The sequence below is a fragment of the Aethalodelphis obliquidens genome, unplaced genomic scaffold (assembly GCF_003676395.1).
Source record: "Aethalodelphis obliquidens isolate GAN/ISIS:26980383/991018 unplaced genomic scaffold, ASM367639v1 scaffold11, whole genome shotgun sequence".
Taxonomy (NCBI): Eukaryota; Metazoa; Chordata; class Mammalia; order Artiodactyla; family Delphinidae; genus Aethalodelphis; species Aethalodelphis obliquidens.
Genome location: NW_020837955.1, coordinates 1,549,791 through 1,567,249, shown reverse-complemented (window position 1 = coordinate 1,567,249; position 17,459 = coordinate 1,549,791). Strand labels below are relative to the sequence as shown.

The following is a 17,459-nucleotide window of genomic DNA, read 5'->3' as shown; positions in this document are numbered from 1 at the left end:
CACGGGCTCTAGCTGTGCAGGCTTCAACAGTAGCGGCTCGCAAGCTCTAGAGCACAGGCTCAGTAGTTGCGGCGCACAGGCTTAGTGGGATCTTCCCGGCCCAGGGCTCAAACCCGTGTCCCTTGCATTGGCAGGCGGATTCTTAACCACTGTGCCACCAGGGAAGTTCTGGCCTGGCTCTTGAATTCCTGATGGATGCATGGAAACTGAGCAGGGTCTCTGAGCTTGCATGATTTAGAAGCCAGGGATGAAGACAGAGAGAATTCCTGCTTTTATGAGGTACATATTCTAAAGAATGCACTAGAAATTGATAAGCTGATTTTCAAATTGTGATGACGTCAGAAAGAAAATAACACAAGGTTATTAATGGGGAGGAATGGGTGAGTGGAAGGCTACTTGGTGAGGAATATTCAGGTTCTGTTTTGGATATGCTAACCTGGAAAACCCAACCACGCAGTTGGTTATGTCTGGAGCTTGGGGGAGAGATCTGAGCTACTAATATCACTTTGGGTGTCATTAGCTTGTGGATGATATTTTAAGCTGTGGGATTTGCAGAGGGCCTGGGCCTGAACCCTACATCAATCCAGTGTTTACAGAAGGGAGAGGAGGAGGGCCTGGCAAGGAGGCTGAGGAGGGGCAAGGAGTTTGGGAGAGAAATCAATAAAATTTTTTCAGTTGGAAATGTATTTGGCTACTAGTAACAAAGACCAAACTTAATAATGGCTGAAGTCAAATGGAAGGGTGTTTCCCCACTGCCATGTGAAAAGTTAGATGTGTGCCAGGGAAAACATGCTGGCTCCACAGATACTGGGGACACAGACGTCCTCTAAGTTTTGTCAACCTGAGCCTGCAACTTCATCTTCAGGAGTCTTTGATGGCTGCTGGAACTCCAGCCGTCACATCTGTATCCTCACACCTAGAAAGAGGAAAGACGAGAACAAGAGAGCCTCAGGCCACTTGTCAGGCTCCCTTCTAACCTGCTTTCCTAGAAGTTCTACTCACAACTTCAACTTATATCTCCTTGGCTACCCCTGTCTCAAGGCAGGCTTTCAGTTTTTCTGAATACAGTTCAGATACAAATACAATTTTTCTGACTCTTAATATCCTCATCTGCAAAAATAGGGAGTTCTCCATTTATTAGTGTTTCATTATGCATGGGTGCATTCATTTATTCATGAACCATATCAAACATCAGGGCTGAACATACTGCTTAATGCACCTGGGCCTGGTGATGGGGGCTCTGTCCCTGTTCCTGATGACTGCTGAGCACTGACCATATGACGGGCTGGGTACAAAATGCTCCCTGTAGAGTAATACTCACCATTACTCCATGGGTTGCTTTTGTCCCCACGTGCTGTGTGAAGACAGCAGCGGCCCTGCAGGGGGTGAGCCCAGTGGTTATGTCACTCTGTGCAGTGACAGGAGGTGTGCAGCTCAGTGTCGTCCCCACCTGTGGGGCCTGTGAAGTGAGCCTGCCTTCTGGAGACCCTGCAGACTTGCTGACGACGGGACAGCTCCGTGCAGTGTGCAGGAAGTGTCAGAACAATGAATCCCTGCAGCCTGGAGGTCTGGGCACGCCCCCAGAGATTTCCCCTGTGTGTTCTGGAATGTTTAGTATGGTTGACCTTGCCGGTGATTTATGAAATACCTTAAAAATAGTTTTTACCTAGAGATAAAATATGGCCCTGATTCTTGTGCATACAATAACCATTGTACTTGTTGATGACTTCAGCTATAGTTGTTTGAAATCAGTATTATATTCACCCAGAACACTTAATAAAATAGTTTCCCCAGCAAGCACCTAGCTTCTGAGAAGAATTTCCTCTGGTGATACAAGAAAACCATTCATGTCTTACCCTTAAGAGGTGATAGATAAAATTATCCTGATTACGAAGAAATTATTTGTCCAGGAAAGAAAACTTGCTGTCTCTATTGTGTAGATATCCACGTTTTTCTGAGTCTGACCTCACTCAGCTCTGGCAGCAAGGATCACTGGCCCACCTGCTCCGGGACGCCCCCTGATGTGGCCAATGTGAGGATCCCCCTCCCCATGCTGCTCTCCACCCAAATCAGGCTTAATCTGGCTCTGGCCTTGAACTTAATATTCCTAACTCTTTTCCTCAACATATAGAAGGCCACCTGATTTATGGTGTTTGAATTTCTGTTTCTCATTAATTGGCATTTCCTTTTTATTTTTTTTTGCAGTACACGGACCTCTCACTGTTGTGGCCTCTCCCGTTGCGGAGCACAGGCTCCAGACGTGCAGGCTCAGCAGCCATGGCTCACGGGCCCAGCCACTCCCTGGCATGTGGGATCCTCCCGGACTGGGGCACGAACCCGTGTCGCCTGCATCAGCAGGCAGACTCTCAACCACTGCGCCACCAGGGAGGCCCAATCGGCATTTCCTTTTAAGTCCCAGACGTCCTCAATTTTTGCATTGTCAGCAGACAGAAAGGTGGCAGCCTCTAATGCCAACTCTATTCTGCGTAATAGAGTGGGGTCAGGTGAGTTCCTTCTTGCCTGTTAGATGGACACTCTGAGAGACACTCCATGGGGAGATCCCCTTGTTCTCTGCAGAATCAGTCTCGAGACTCGGAAAGAGAAACTGCCCATGGTGTGGGAGGTCATGCGAGGCTGACACTCAAAGGCAAAGCTAAGTCAGGGGCCTCTTTGTTTCCACGGACTCGTTAGAAAGCATGGGCAATGAAGCCAGACAGAACTGGACTCTAGATTCTAACACTGCCAATCACTGGCCTGTGACCCAGGGTAGGTCACTTAACTTCTCCAGCTGTGTCTTCCTTCCTTCCTCCCTTCCTTCCTTCTTTCCTTCCTTTTTAAAAATAGACTTTCTCTTTTAGAGTAGTTTTAGGCTCACAGCACAATTGAGAAGGAAGTTCAGAGATTTCCCTTATATCCCATCTACCCCACACATGCACAGCCTCTCTTACTATCAACATTCCCCACTAGAGCGGTACATTTATTGTCATTGATGAACCTACATTGACATATCCTTATCACCCAAGGTCCATAGTTTACATTAGGGTTCACTCTTGGTGTTGTACATTTTATGGGTTTGGACAAACGTCTAATGACGTATACCCATCATTATAGTATCATTCACAGTATTTTCACTGCCCTAAAAATCCTCTGTGCTCTATCTATCTGTCCCTCTCCCCTCACCTGGCAACCGCTGATCTATTTACTATCTCTGTAGTTTTGCCTATTCCAGAATGTTATGTAGTTGGAATCCTATAGTATATAGCCTTTTTAGATTGGTTTATTTCATTTAGTAATAGTCATTTAATGTTCCTCCATGTCTGGATAGCTCATTGCTTTTTAGCACTGAATAATATTCCATCATCTGGACGTACCATAGCTTGTTTATCCATTCACCCACCAAAGGGCATCTTGGTTGCTTCCAGGTTTTGGCAGTTATAAACAAAGCTGTTACAAACATCTGTGTGTAGGTTTTCAAGTGTCCCTTTCTTCATCAGCAGCAACATGGGGATTTTGGAAGCATGAAGCTGGACAAGACACAGACAGCCCCTAGTACACTGCTAGGTACCACATGTGCTCTGAGTCCCTGTTCTTGATTACAGCTATTATTGCTCCCTCTCCTGTGCTAATGACAAACAGACTGATGAAGACACTGTAGTCAGTCTTTAAGGTTTCATTTACTGGGATGGGAGGGAGAGGGAGTTTGACATAACATAACTTTCCAGAGAAAAAGAACAAAAAGTAACTGTGTTACTCAGGGAAAGAGAATGCTTCTCAGGAACTGAGCAATGTGTGCTTTCAAGGATTACAAGAGTATGGAAGGAAGGGGGACAGGCCACAGATAGATTTAATTCGTGGACCTAACAGAGGGGGCAAGGAGGTTATCCACTCCTGGGGCACCTGTGTACCATTGAGACTCTCATAGGTCTGAAGCACGAGTCCTGTAAGCTACAATCAAGGAAAAAATGACAGTCAAAAGAAACTTCACAGCATGGAAAAGGGGTGTGAGAGCTCCGAAGCTTAGGGCTGGGGTGGCCTTAAAGTGGCCTGCACAGCTGACAGCTTACAGCCTTCTGCCAGTGTGGACCCCTGTCTCTGCACATCTGTGGGGAGTGCAGTGTGGTGGAGAAGGCCTGGGCTTTCTAGTTAGGTAGATGTGAATGAGTTCCAGTCCTGGCTCTGCTGTGTGGCTTTGGGGAAGTTATATAACCTGTCTGATCCTCAGCTGAGAGATGGCATTATAATACCTCGTGTGGAGTTGTGGTAGGGGTCAAATGAAGTAATATTTATGAAGTACTTTGAGAAGTGTGTAGTCATGGTAGATAGTTGTTTTTATAGCATCTGGAAAGCAGAATTGGTCTGCACATTGCTTGTTGTAGGGAACCATTGTCTGAGGCAACCCAGTCCCACTATTACAAATGTGTCCTTAGCCTAAGTTGAAATCAGTTCTCCTGTACACGTAGAACATGGGATGAGAACATGTCCAACTCCTGTTGTGTGAAATATTTTGAGATGTTTGACACTGATGACAGCTTCTTTCTCTACCTCGACCATGCCTTCTCCTGGATAAAGTGTCCTCAGTGCCTCCAAGCATCCCTTTATGTCACTTATCAAGCCTGAGATCAAGATCTGGAATTTGACAGATGAAAGCACAGTTACTTATTCAAAGCAGCAATATGACAGTGGCAACTGTATCTCTCTTTTTTTTTTAAAAGAATCAATTTTATTTATTTATTTATTTTTGGTTGCATTGGGTCTTCGTTGCTGCATGCGGGCTTGTCTCAATTGCGGAGAGCGGGGGCTATTCTTCGTTGTGGTGCGTGGACTTCTCATTGTGATGGCTTCTCTTGTTGCGGAGCACGGGCTCTAGGTGCACGGGCTTCAGTAGTTGTGGCACGCGGGCTCAGTAGTTGTGGCTCACGGGCTCTAGAGCGCAGGCTCAGCAGTTGTGGCACAGGGACTTAGTTGCTCCACAGCATGTGGGATCTTCCTGGACCAGGGATCGAACCTGTGTTCCCTGCATTGGCAGGCAGATTCTTAACCACTATGCCACCAGGGAAGCCCTATTGGCTAACTTTGTTTCATTGATACCCTCATCTATTCACCCTGAGAGACACAGAAAATATGGCAGATGGTGCTTAAGACCATTTTCAAAGCTAAAAATCCACATGTTCAAGTTGCCATGGAAGCTTGAGAATGCCTGGTGTACACAGAAGGCCTGACGGGTTCATTTGGGGAAATGGTTGTTGTCAAACAGGGTCAGGCCAGGTGAAGCTGGATCTTGAACAGGGCTTACAGGACTGAGACATATGGTGATAGGATGGAGAGTGGCATGGAAGGGATGGAGGGTGTGGGATTGGGATAAAACCTGTGAGTTGCCTTCCAGTGAGTGAAGAGTGGGTTAATGGCAGGGTGACACAAAGGTCAGATACCCAAGCAGCCCCCTTCTAAAGTATGTTGGCAAGGGGCCTCTATTGAGCAACCCAAGAACAAACAGACATATAAACAGCATCGTGAAAGGCCACACAGCAGTGTCTGAGCTGTTAGCAGATCCAGTCTGCTAACTAAACACATGGGGGGAAATGGGAAAGTCTCCTCTCCTCTACTAAAGGTTTAAAGCACAAGCAGACCCAAGGTCAATAAACTGATGCCATCAGGGTGGGAGCAGGAGAGGGAAATGGAGGAAAGAAGCGAAAGTGAAGCATGATTTAGTAATTCTGGAAAGAACAGTGCTGCACGTAACCAAGAAGTTATTTCAGTGGGAGGTGAAAAGAAAACAAAAATCTCAAAATCAGAGAGGGAGGCTGATAGGGGAAAATGAGAAAAGAAACAAAAGTGGAAGAATGATTTAATGAGTTCTGGGAAGAAAGCGTGTAACTGAATTGAGGGTCTGATTGATGGGATGGGATTTAGAAAGAAAATGGAATCTTGCTTTCTGCCTATGGACGCTGCCGTGTAAGCATCGTTGACATCTCCCTCTCCCCAGCCGTCATGTCTAAGTCAGAGTCTCCCAAAGAGCCCGAACAGCTGAGGAAGCTCTTCATCGGAGGTTTGAGCTTTGAAACAACCGATGACAGTCTGAGGAGCCATTGTGAGCAGTGGGGAACGCTCACAGACTGTGTGGTAATGAGGGATCCAAACACCAAGCGCTCCAGAGGCTTCGGGGTTGTCACGTATGCCACTGTGGAGGAGGTGGATGCAGCCATGAAGGCAAGGCCACAGGAGGTGGGTGGAAGAGTTGGGGAACCAAAGAGGGCCGTCTCAGGAGAAGATTCTCAAAGACCTGGTGAAAAAGATTTTTGTTGGTGGCATTAAAGGAGACACTGAAGAACATTGCCTAAGAGACTATTTTGAACAGTATGGGAAAATTGAAGTGATTGAAATCATAACTGACCAAGGCAGTGGTAAAAAGAGAGGCTTTGCTTTAGTAAGCTTTGATGACCATGACTCTGTAGACAAGACTGTCATTCAGAAATACCACACTGTGAATGGCCACGACTGTGAAGTAAGGAAAGCCCTATCTCAGCAAGAGGTGGATAGTGCTTCATCCAGCCAAAGAGGTCAGAGTGGTTCTGGAAACTTTGGTGGTGGCCGTGGAGGAAACTTCAGTGGTCGAGCTGGCTTTGGTGGCAGCCGCGGTGGTGGTGGCTGTGGTGGCAGTGGGGATGGCTATGATGGATTCAGTAATGATGGAAGCAATTTTGGAGGTGGTGGAAGCTACAATAATTTTGTCAATTACAACAATCAGTCTTCAAATTTTGGACCCATGAAAGGAGGAAACTTTGGAGGCAGAAGTTCTGGCCCCTGTGGTGGTGGAGGCCAATACTTTGCCAAACCACGAAGCCAAGGTAGCTGTGGTGGTTCCAGCAGCAGCAGTAGCTATGGCAGTGGCAGGAGGTTGTAATTACTGCCAGGAAACAAAGCTTAGCAGGAGAGGAGAGCCAGGGAAGTGACAGGGAAGCTCCAGGCTACCACAGATTTGTGAGCTCAGCCAAGCAGGGTGGTGGCAGGGCCTAGCTGCTACAAAGAAGACATGTTTTAGACAATACTCATGTGTATGGGCAAAAAACCCCTTGAGGACTGTATTTGTGACTAATTGTATAACAGGTTTAGTTTCTGTTCTGTGGAAAGTGTAAAGCATTTCAAAATAGATTTTTTTTTTGTTTTTTCTTAACATCTTTATTGGAGTATAATTGCTTTACAATGGTGTGTTAGTTTCTGCTTTATAACAAAGTGAATCAGCTATACATATACATATCCAGCAAAGGGTTTTAATGTAGAGTTTTTTTTTGCACCCATGCTGTTGATTGCTAAATGTAGTAGTCTGATCACGACACTGAATAAATGTGTCTTTTTTAAAAATGTGCTGTGTAACGTTAGTCTACTCTGAAGCCATTTTGGTAAACTACCCCAACAGTGTGAAGTTAGAATTCCTTCAGGGTGATGCCAGTTTCCATTCAAAATTTATTTACAGCCTGCTTTGGTGGAGAGGCTATTGTCTTCAGAAACCTTGGTGTAGCTGAACTGACAGTTACTGTGTTGTGACCTGGAGTTCACCGTGAAAAGGGTCACCCAAGCAAAGTTATGGAGTTTTTTGGTTATTAATACGATTGTTGGCACATCCTATGCCATATATCTAAATTGAATTATGGTACCAGATAAAGTTATAGATGGGAATGAAGCTTGTGTATCATCCATTATCATGTGTAATCAATAAACTATTTAATACCCTCTTGAAAAAAAAAAAAGAAAGAAAACAGAATCTTAAGGGAAGTTGGGAATGTCTGAAATGGTTCCTGGTTCATTCGTTTTCAATTAAAATTTTATGTGTAAAATTATGATCAGCCATTGCCAACGGGACGTGTAGCATCTCTGTTGATATTGTTTGCCGCTCCGTGGGCTTACAAGGATAATACAATTCAAAGTTGCCATTTACCCCCCAGGAGGAAAGCCTGGAAGTGATTAGGAAGAACCTTTCTTTGGTTGCTCCGAGTTGTAGCTAAGAGAGGGAAAAAAAGAACGAGGAAAATAGGTGCGTGCTGCCTATGGGCTGGAATCCCAGCAGTTTTACTGGCGTGAGTTCAACTCTGCCCATAGAGGCAGAGCTCCATGGGGGAAGATGGAGTGGACGAGAGGTGATAGCTGACTGAGGAGGCAAAAAACAGTCAGGGAGAGGACCTGAGACCTGAGCGTGATGATTCTCAGCCATGGGGTTGAAACATGACAGCATGACTCTTACTTGTCATGGGAAGTTATCAGCTCCAAGATACCTACAATGGGGACAGCTTGTACAGAGATGTGAATGTCAGATCAAGCTTTTGAGTATTACACCAAGGGTAGGAAGCATTAGAGGCATTGTAGCCAAGAGAAGTCTCTATCAGGGTTGCCTTAAGAAAGATCACTGTGTGACTGCATGATCAAGGTTCTCCAGGGAAACAACCAACAGGATACATATATAAGGAGATTTCTTGTAGGAATTGGCTTATGTGGTTATGGAGGCCAAGAAGGGCCACGATCTGCCGTCTGCAAGCTGGAGATCTAGGAAAGCAGGTGGTGGGCTGGTAATTCAGCCCAAGGCTGAAGCCTGAGAACTGGGGAAGAGTGGGGAGCTTTCTGAGTCTGAAAGCTTGAGAACAAGGAGCATTGGAATCTGAGGGGAGAAGATGGTCATCTTAGCTCCAGCAGAGACAGCAGAGTCTCCCTTCCTCTACATTTTTTTGTTCTATTTGGACCCTCAACAGATTGGACGTTGCCCACCTACACTGGGGAGGGTGATCTGCTTTGCTTATCAGTTCACCAGTTCAAATGCTAATCTCTTCTTGAAACAGTATCTCAGGCCCAGGAATAATATTTTATAAGCTATCTGGGCATCCTGTAGCCCAGTCTAGTTGACACATAAAATTAACCATTACACCTACTCTGCCAATATTGTCCCCTCTCTCCTCCCCAGAGCCTAGGTCACAAGAGAGACCATTCTTATTTATGCCCATGCAGAGGGTGGGGGATGTCTGGAGGTACCGTTGAAGTGGGGAGGAAATGTGGTCATGGGTCTTGACTAAAGTGTTGAGAGGAGGGCAGAGGAGTGGAGAGATTCAAAAGGGTATCAGCTGATACAAAGCCACACATACCTTTACAAGTGACTAGGGTTATACTGAGGCCATTTAGCACCCTGCACAAGGGCAGTATGGATCTTCACTTCAGACCTTTGGTCTGGTGACTGAGTTCTCTGAGGCTAGGTTTGGGTAGGGATTAAAATTTTTTTTTTAAATTTAGAAATAATTTTAGACTTACAGAAAAACTGGGAAAATGCAGAGAATTCCCTTACACCCAGCTTTTTGGCATATAACTAGGAAGGAGTTCAAAGAACTGAGAGACATCTCTATAGTGCAGCTCCATTCTATTCTGCTTATTTAAGAGAACTGTTTTTCAAGACTTGGATTTATAAAAGCTGAAAAATAAGTAATGTTTATCTTTGTATGCATGAACTAATTTATACAAACATCCCATCCATCTCATTAAGCAACAAATTTACCATAAAATTTTGCTTTTCGTGTGCTTTAATTATCCAAATTTATAATATTCTTACGTTATTTTCATCAATTACATGCTATTAATAATTATAATAATTCACCTAAAATAAACATTATTAGCACCTATTAGAGCCTTATAATCAAAGGAAATATTTTAAAAATCTATATTTCATTTATATGCGTATAAGTGGGAGTATGATAAAGTAATCAATAATAGTCTTTCAGCCATGAAAACACATTAGGAGAAAATTCAATGGTGGAAATGGGAAATAGAAACACAATTCTAGGAGAAAAAGGAATATGTAAATTTCTAGCTATTAAAGTGCTAGGTTCTTTTTTTTTTTTAACATCTTTACTGGAGTATAATTGCTTTACAATGGTGTGTTAGTTTCTGCTTTATAACAAAGTGAATCAGTTATACATATACATATATCCCCATATCTCTTCCCTCCCACCCCTCTAGGTGGTAACAAGGAGCTGAGCTGATCTCCCTGTGCTATGCGGCTGCTTCCCACTAGCTATGTATTTTACATTTGGTAGTGTATATATGTCCATGCCACTCTCTCACTTTGTCCCAGCTTACCCTTCCCCCCCCCATGTCCTCAAGTCCATTCTCTAGTAGGTCTGCGTCTTTATTCCTGTCTTGCCCCTAGGTTCTTCATGACCTTTTAAAAATTTTTTTTTAGATTCCATATATATGTGTTAGCATACGGTATTTGTTTTTCCCTTTCTGACTTACTTCACTCTGTATGACAGACTTGAGGTCTATCCACCTCACTACAAATAACTCAATTTCGTTTCTTTTTATGTAAGCTGAGTAATATTCCATTGTACATCTTCTTTATCCGTTCATCTGTCAATGGACACTTAGGTTGCTTCCATGTCCTGGCTATTGTAAATAGAGCTGTAATGAACATTGTGGTACATGACTCTTTTTGAATTATGGTTTTCTCAGGGTATATGCCCAGTAGTGGGTTTGCTGGGTTGTATGGTAGTTCTATTTTTAGTTTTTTAAGGAACTTCCATACTGTTCTCCATAGTGGCTGTATCAATTTACATTCCCACCAACAGTGCAGGAGGGTTCCCTTTTCTCCACACCCTCTCCAGCATTTATTGTTTGTAGATTTTTTGATGATGGCCATTCTGACCGGTGTGAGGTGATATCTCATTGTAGTTTTGATTTGCATTTCTCTAGTGATTAATGATGTTGAGCATTCTTTCATGTGGTTGTTGGCAATCTGTATATCTTCTTTGGAGAAATGTCTATTTAGGTTTTTTTTTTTTTAATTATTTATTTATTTATGGCTGTGTTGGGTCTTCATTTCTGTGCGAGGGCTTTCTCCAGTTGTGGCAAGCGGGGGCCACTCTTCATCACCGTGCGCGGGCCTCTCACTATCGCGGTCTCTCTTGTTGCGGAGCACAGGCTCCAGACGCGCAGGCTCAGTAGTTGTGGCTCACGGGCCTAGTTGCTCCGCGGCATGTGGGATCTTCCCGGACCAGGGCTCGAACCTGTGTCCCCTGCATTGGCAGGCAGATTCTCAACCACTGCGCCACCAGGGAAGCCCTATTTAGGTTTTAATAGCATCAAATTGCAAGGTACTTAAATTCTGTCAGATACATTTAAAAGGAGTATTGTAATATTTTTGTTTTAATTTGTCAGTATTTATAATATGCAAATTATATCCTTTGCTATTATACAAATTTAAGATAAAATAATTCAAGTGTCATCTTTGAAATGTGTATCATTTTCAAAATTCCTGGGGGATATGCAAAAACAAACAAACAAACAAAAAACAAATGAGTGAAAGCCACAGCTTTGGAGGATGCCTTGAGTCTGTGCTGTTCATCTTCTTGGGTAATTCCCTTTATCATATCCTTGCCACCTTTTACCAGGACAAGAGCCTGAACCCCCCAGGGTCTCTCCCTGGCTGAGCAGAATTGACTTTGCTGCCAAAGGGGCCTCCCTACAGACAAATATGGTCATGGAATCCCTTCAAAATCTCTGTTGGGTGTCATCCTACCTGCAGCTTGTTGCTGGGCTTGGTCAGCTTTTACATGAGTCATTAACTGAGACAGAAATATTGACTTGGATTTTACTCTTTCTTTCTCAATAAAGGTTTCTGCATTTAGATGGCATAGGACAGAGGTAGCAAATCAGTAGCCCCTGGACCATATCTGGCTTGAAGATGTGCTTGGTTTGAAATCTAAAACATTTAAAAATAGTTTAAAGGAGAAACACTGGAATCTTGCTAACAGTAAACTTTGTGGCATTTTAACTTGCCATATTTCCATCTCCCCTCCCAGCTCTGCAGTAGCCTTGGAAACCAACATCCCACAACAAAGGTGAAAGCCAGCAGACTAACAGCCATTGGAGGGGCAGAATAGGGTTGGAACTCCTCCAAAGACCCATTCCCAGAGAATTGTCATTATTTCACCTTCTAATGGTTCCCCATTCCCAAGAGTTGTCTTTATTTGACCTTAGAGCTTCCCCAGTGCAAACAAGAGGCATTTGTAAAAAACAATCAGCAGTGATGGTTTAGTATCACAGCTGCCTGAGATGATGATATCAGTGGGGCAAACAACAAGCTGACCAAAAAACCCAAAAGGAAAAGTTGGAGAATGATATTTCCGTTGGAGGTTTTGAAAAGCTCTGCTATATTCCTGGGAATCTAGAAGGTCACATGCATGCATAGGCTTATGAACAGCCATGCATACACAAGGCTGTTCATATGTTCAGGAAAGACCTGGGAAAACTCTAAGCTGTCATTCTGGCTTAAGGCTAAGGTAGAGTTGTCAAACTCCTGACTGAGTGTTGAAGTCATGCCCCCAAATGCACACAGAGACCTTTGACAAAGAGTGGGAGAATTACTCGTTCCAGCCATTTAAAGAAATCTATGTACAACCATTAGCCAACCATTAAGCTAACTGAACAGAGACTTCACATATGATAATGAATACAGACTTTACATTATTAGTTCAGGAAAGTCACTAAACAAACAACAGAAGCTGCAACAACAACAAACAGCAACAAAAACAAGTTCTAGGGAGTGGAGAGAATCTGATTTCCAGAGTAGCCACATTATATTATTTAAAATGTCCAGTTTTCAACATGCAAAGCAACAAAAAAATATGGTCCACATATAGGGGAAAAGAAGTCAACAGACAACTGTCCTTGAGGAAGTTCACACACTGTACTTACTAAATAGCATTTAAATCAACTATTTTAAATATGTTTGAGGAACTAAAGGAAACCACATCTAAAAACCTAAAGCAACGTATGAGAGTAATACTACCAAATAAAGAATATCAATAAAAGAATTATAGAAAAGAACCAAAAGAAATTTTAGGGTTGAAAATTACAGTAACTGAAATGAAAAAAATTACTAGAGAGGCTCAACAGCAGATTTGAGTTGGTTGAAGAAAGAATCAGTGAACTTAAAGATATGTCAACTGATGGGACTTCTCTGGTGGTGCAGTGGTTAAGAATCTGCCTGCCAATGCAGAGGACAGGGGTTCAGGCCCTGGTCTAGGAAGATCCCACATGCTGTGGAGCAACTAAGCCTGTGCACCACAACTGCTCAGCCTGTGCTCTAGAGCCGTGACCCACAACTACTGAAACCCGCACACCTAGAGCCCTTGCTCTGCAACAAGAGAAGCCACCACAATGAGAAGCCCGCACACCGCAACGAAGAGTAGCCCCTGCTCGCCACAACTAGAGAAAGCCTGCATGCAGCAACGAAAACCCAATGCAGCCCAAAATAAATAAATAAATTTAAAAAATTAAAAAAAAAGATATGTCAACTGAGAGTAGGGAATGGAAAGAAAAAAGAAAGAAGAAAAATGAACAGAGCCTAAGAGACCTGTGGGATGCTGTCAAGCATACAAATATGCATAATGCAAGTCTCAGAGGAGAAGATAGAGAGGAAAGGACAGTAAGAATATTTGAAGAAATAATTGCTGAAAACTTTCCAAATTTGATGACAAATATTCATCTATATTTCCAAGAAATTCAGTGAACTCCAAGTATGACAAACTCAAAGAGATCCATACTTAGACAAATAATAATCAAACTGTCAAAAGCTGAAGACAAAGAGAGGATCTTGAAAGCAACAAGAGAAGTGACTCATCACATACAAGGGATCTTTGGTAAGATTAACAGATAATTTATTCATCAGAAATTGGGAACATATTTGTCAATTATACCACAATAAAGCTGAAAAAGAAGAGAAGTGGAGGACAGAAGGCAGTGGGTGGGAATATTCAAAATGCTGAAAGAAAATGTTTGTTAATTAAGAATTTTTTTTTTTTTTTTTGTGGTACACGGGCCTCTCACTGTTGTGGCCTCTCCCATTGCAGAGCACAGGCTCCGGACGTGCAGGCTCAGCGGCCATGGTTCACGGGCCCAGCCGCTCCGTGGCATGTGGGATCTTCCCGGACCGGGGCACGAACCCATGTCCCCTGCAACGGCAGGCGGACTCTTAACCACTGTGCCACCAGGGAAGCCCAATTAAGAATTTTATACACGGTGAAACTGTCCTTCAAAAATGAAGGTGAAATCAAGACCTTCCAGGTAAACAAAAAGTGAGGGATTCTGTCACTAATAGACCTGCACTACTAGAAATACCACAGGGATTCTTTCAGGCTGAACAGGAAGAACACAAGCCAGTAGTTCAGATCCACATGAAGAAATAGAGTACTACATAGATAAATATAAAATACAATTTGTTTTTGGTTTCCAGTTTTTTCCTTTCTGATTTAAAAGACAATAGCATAAAACAATTATTATATCACTGTGTCAATGGACACACAGAATTAAAGATGTAATAATTTGCATGACAGTACTAGCACAAAGAAGGGAGTGGAGACATGGAGCTGTGTAGAAGCAAAGTGTTTTGTTTTGTTTTAATCTCCACTTTTCCCCCACCCCTCAACCATGGTAATTACCATTCTAGTCTCTGTTTCTATGAGTTTGGCTTTTTTAGATTTCACATATAAGTGATATCAGGCAGTATTTGTCTTTCTTTGACTTATTTCCCTTAGCATAATGTCCTCAAGGTCCATTGTGTTGTTGCAAACAGTGGATGTCCTTCTTTCTCATGGCTGAGTAATATTCCATTGTATATATTTACCACATCTTCGTTATCCATTCATCTGTTGATGGACACTTAGGTTGTTTCCATATCTTGGCTGCTGTGAAAAATGCTGCAATGAACAAGGGAGTGCTTATATCTCTTTGAGATTCTATTTTAATTTCTTTTGGGTACTCAGAAGAGGGATTGCTGGATCATATGGTAGTTCTATTTTTAATTTTTTGAGGAACCTCCATACTGTTTTCCATGGTGGCTGGACCAATTTATTTTCCACCAGTAGTGCACAAGGGTTCTCTTTTCTCCACATCCTTGCTGACATTTGTTATCACTCATCTTTTTGATGATAGCCATTCTAACGGGTGTGATGTGATACCTCACTGTGGTTTTGATTTGCATTTATCTGATAATTAGTGATGTTGAACATTTGTATGTCTTCTTTGGAAAAATGTCTGTTTAGTTCCTTGGCCCATTTTAAAACTAGATTGTTTTTGGCTATTGAGTTAAATGAGTTCTTTAATTTTTTTTGGATATTAACTTCTTATCAGATACATGAGTTTCAAATACTTTTCCCATTTGGTAATTTGTTTTAATTTTATTGATGGTTTCCTTTTGCTGTGCAGAAGCTTTTTAATTTGATGCAGTCCCACTGGTTTATTTTGTTTTCTTGCTTTTGCTTTTGATGTCAAATCTAAAAAATCATTGCCATGACTGATGCCAAGGAGCTTTAGCCCCTTACTGTCTAGGAGGTTTAATGTTTTAGGTCTTAGGTTCAAGTCTTTAATCCATTTGCATTTATTTTTGTGAATGGTGTAAGATAGTTGTCCATTTTTTTCTTTTGCATGTGGCTGTCCAGTTTTCCCAGCACCATTTACTGAAGAGACTATCCTTTCCACATTGTATATTCTTGGCTCCTTTTTAGTAAATTAATTGATCTTATATACATGGGTTTATTTCTGGGCTCTCTATTCTGTTCCATTGATCTATATGTCTGTTTTTGTGACAATAGCATACTTGTTTTAATTACTAAAGCTTTGCAATATAGTTTGAAATCAGGGAGCATGATGCCTCCAGCTTTGTTCTTTCTCAAGACTGTTTTGGCTATTCAGGGTCTTTTGTAGACTGTATGAATTTTGGGATTGTTTGTTCGATTTCTTTAAAAAATGCCATTGGAATTTTGATAGGGATTACATTGAATCTGTATATTGCTTTGGGCATCATGGACATTTTAACAATATTAATTATTCCAATCCATGTGCCTTGAACATCTTTTCATTTATTTGTGTCTGCTTGATTTATTTCATCAATGTCTTTATAGACTTCAGTGTATAGGTCTTTTACCTCCTTGGTTAAACTTACTCCTATGTGTTTTATTCTTTTTGATGCTATTGATAATGGGATTGTTTCCTTTTTTTCTTTCTTTTTTTTTTGTGGTACGTGGGCCTCTCACTGTTGTGGCCTCTCCCGTTGCGGAGCACAGGCTCCGGACGTGCAGGCTCAGCAGCCATTGCTCATGGGCCCAGCCGCTCCACGGCATGTGGGATCTTCCCAGACCGGGGCACGAACCCGCATCCCCTGCATCGGCAGGTGGACTCTCAACCACTGCGCCACCAGGGAAGCCCCCGATAATGGGATTGTTTTAATTTCTCTTTCTGAAAGAAGCAAAGGTTTTATATACTATTGACACTAAGTTGGTATTAGTCTGAACTAGATTGTTACGAGTAAGTATGTTAATTGTAACCCCCATGGCAGCCGCTAATGAAATAACTCAAAAATATATTAAGGAAACAACAAGGGAATTAAAATGGTACTTCAGAAAATGTCTGTTTACAAAAAGTAGCTGAGAGACAAACTTTGCATGTATGTAGAGGAAATAATTATGTAAGAGAGTCTGTCTTCTGTTTTGGATGTTTGGCTGCTGACAGCTTTTAAACCTCACCTCTCCTTATCACCCTCCTGCCCCACATCTGGGCAAGCTGCCAAGAAAGTCTGGGTACTTCTTTCTTTGGTACCAGTGAAAGGTTCAAAACACACCAATAACCAGAACTGAGGGCACATAGAAGCAAGTTTAAGGGAAGAAAAACATAGTGAGATAATTTTTGGAGATAGTCATGTTTCTTTGGTACATTTAGGTGAAGAAGTTTACCTGGCAGTTCAGTGTTTGGGTCTGGCATTTGGGAGAATGGTTTGGGAGTGTTTGGGAGTCATCAGTGTGTAGGTCATAAAGGAGACTGGAGCTGTGAATGCAGCCATCCAAAGGTAAGGACAGGGCATACGGAAAGAGTGAACAACCAGCTGCCTTACTGTTTATGCTGATCCTTTTCCCTCCTGAGCACATTCCACCTAATTAACTCTCTGTCTTATGCACAGAGTTCCACCCAGGCATCCTATGGGAGAGCATGCTGCTGTCCCTGCCCACACTCTGTATTCCTCGGCGTTTACATCGTGGTGGTCATGATGCTGTTGCTATGGTGTCTGTGATCCATGAGAGCTCTTCACCTATGAAACGCTGTTTATGCCCTGATCTCCCATACAGTTAATGGGGCTAATAAGTAGAACCTTCCATAATAGAACCTTTATGTTATTTATATACATGGAAAAGTGATCACATTTATGGGGTACTCAAAGACTAGTCTCTATCTCTAGAGCTGGCAAAGATCAAGAGCTCAAAAAAGATGTATGGGAAGGATAAATGAACTAGAAGCTAAAGGCAGTGTTCTTTTGACTTATCAGAAATTTGGGCATGGGACTTCCCTGGTAGTCTAGTGGGTAAGACTCCGTGCTCCCACTGCAGGGAGCCTGGGTTCCATCCCTGGTCAGGGAACTAGATCCCACATGCATGCCT

The 17,459-nt window shown here is 42.6% G+C and overlaps 1 protein-coding gene and 1 long non-coding RNA gene across 2 annotated transcripts; both read left to right on the top strand.

The window, feature by feature from the left end:
* The first annotated feature begins 5,988 nt into the window (after positions 1 to 5,988).
* LOC113623581 (heterogeneous nuclear ribonucleoprotein A1-like) lies at positions 5,989 to 7,096 on the top strand. Its single transcript, XM_027113066.1, has 2 exons — positions 5,989 to 6,226; positions 6,315 to 7,096. The coding sequence occupies exons 1-2, from the start codon at positions 5,989 to 5,991 to the stop codon at positions 6,899 to 6,901; spliced, it is 825 nt and encodes a 274-aa protein (XP_026968867.1). The 3' UTR covers positions 6,902 to 7,096.
* A 23-nt stretch (positions 7,097 to 7,119) lies between these two features.
* On the top strand, positions 7,120 to 7,421 carry LOC113623124 (uncharacterized). Its single transcript, XR_003433791.1, has 2 exons — positions 7,120 to 7,159; positions 7,280 to 7,421. It is a non-coding gene; the product is annotated as an uncharacterized LOC113623124 (long non-coding RNA).
* The last annotated feature ends 10,038 nt before the right edge of the window (positions 7,422 to 17,459 follow it).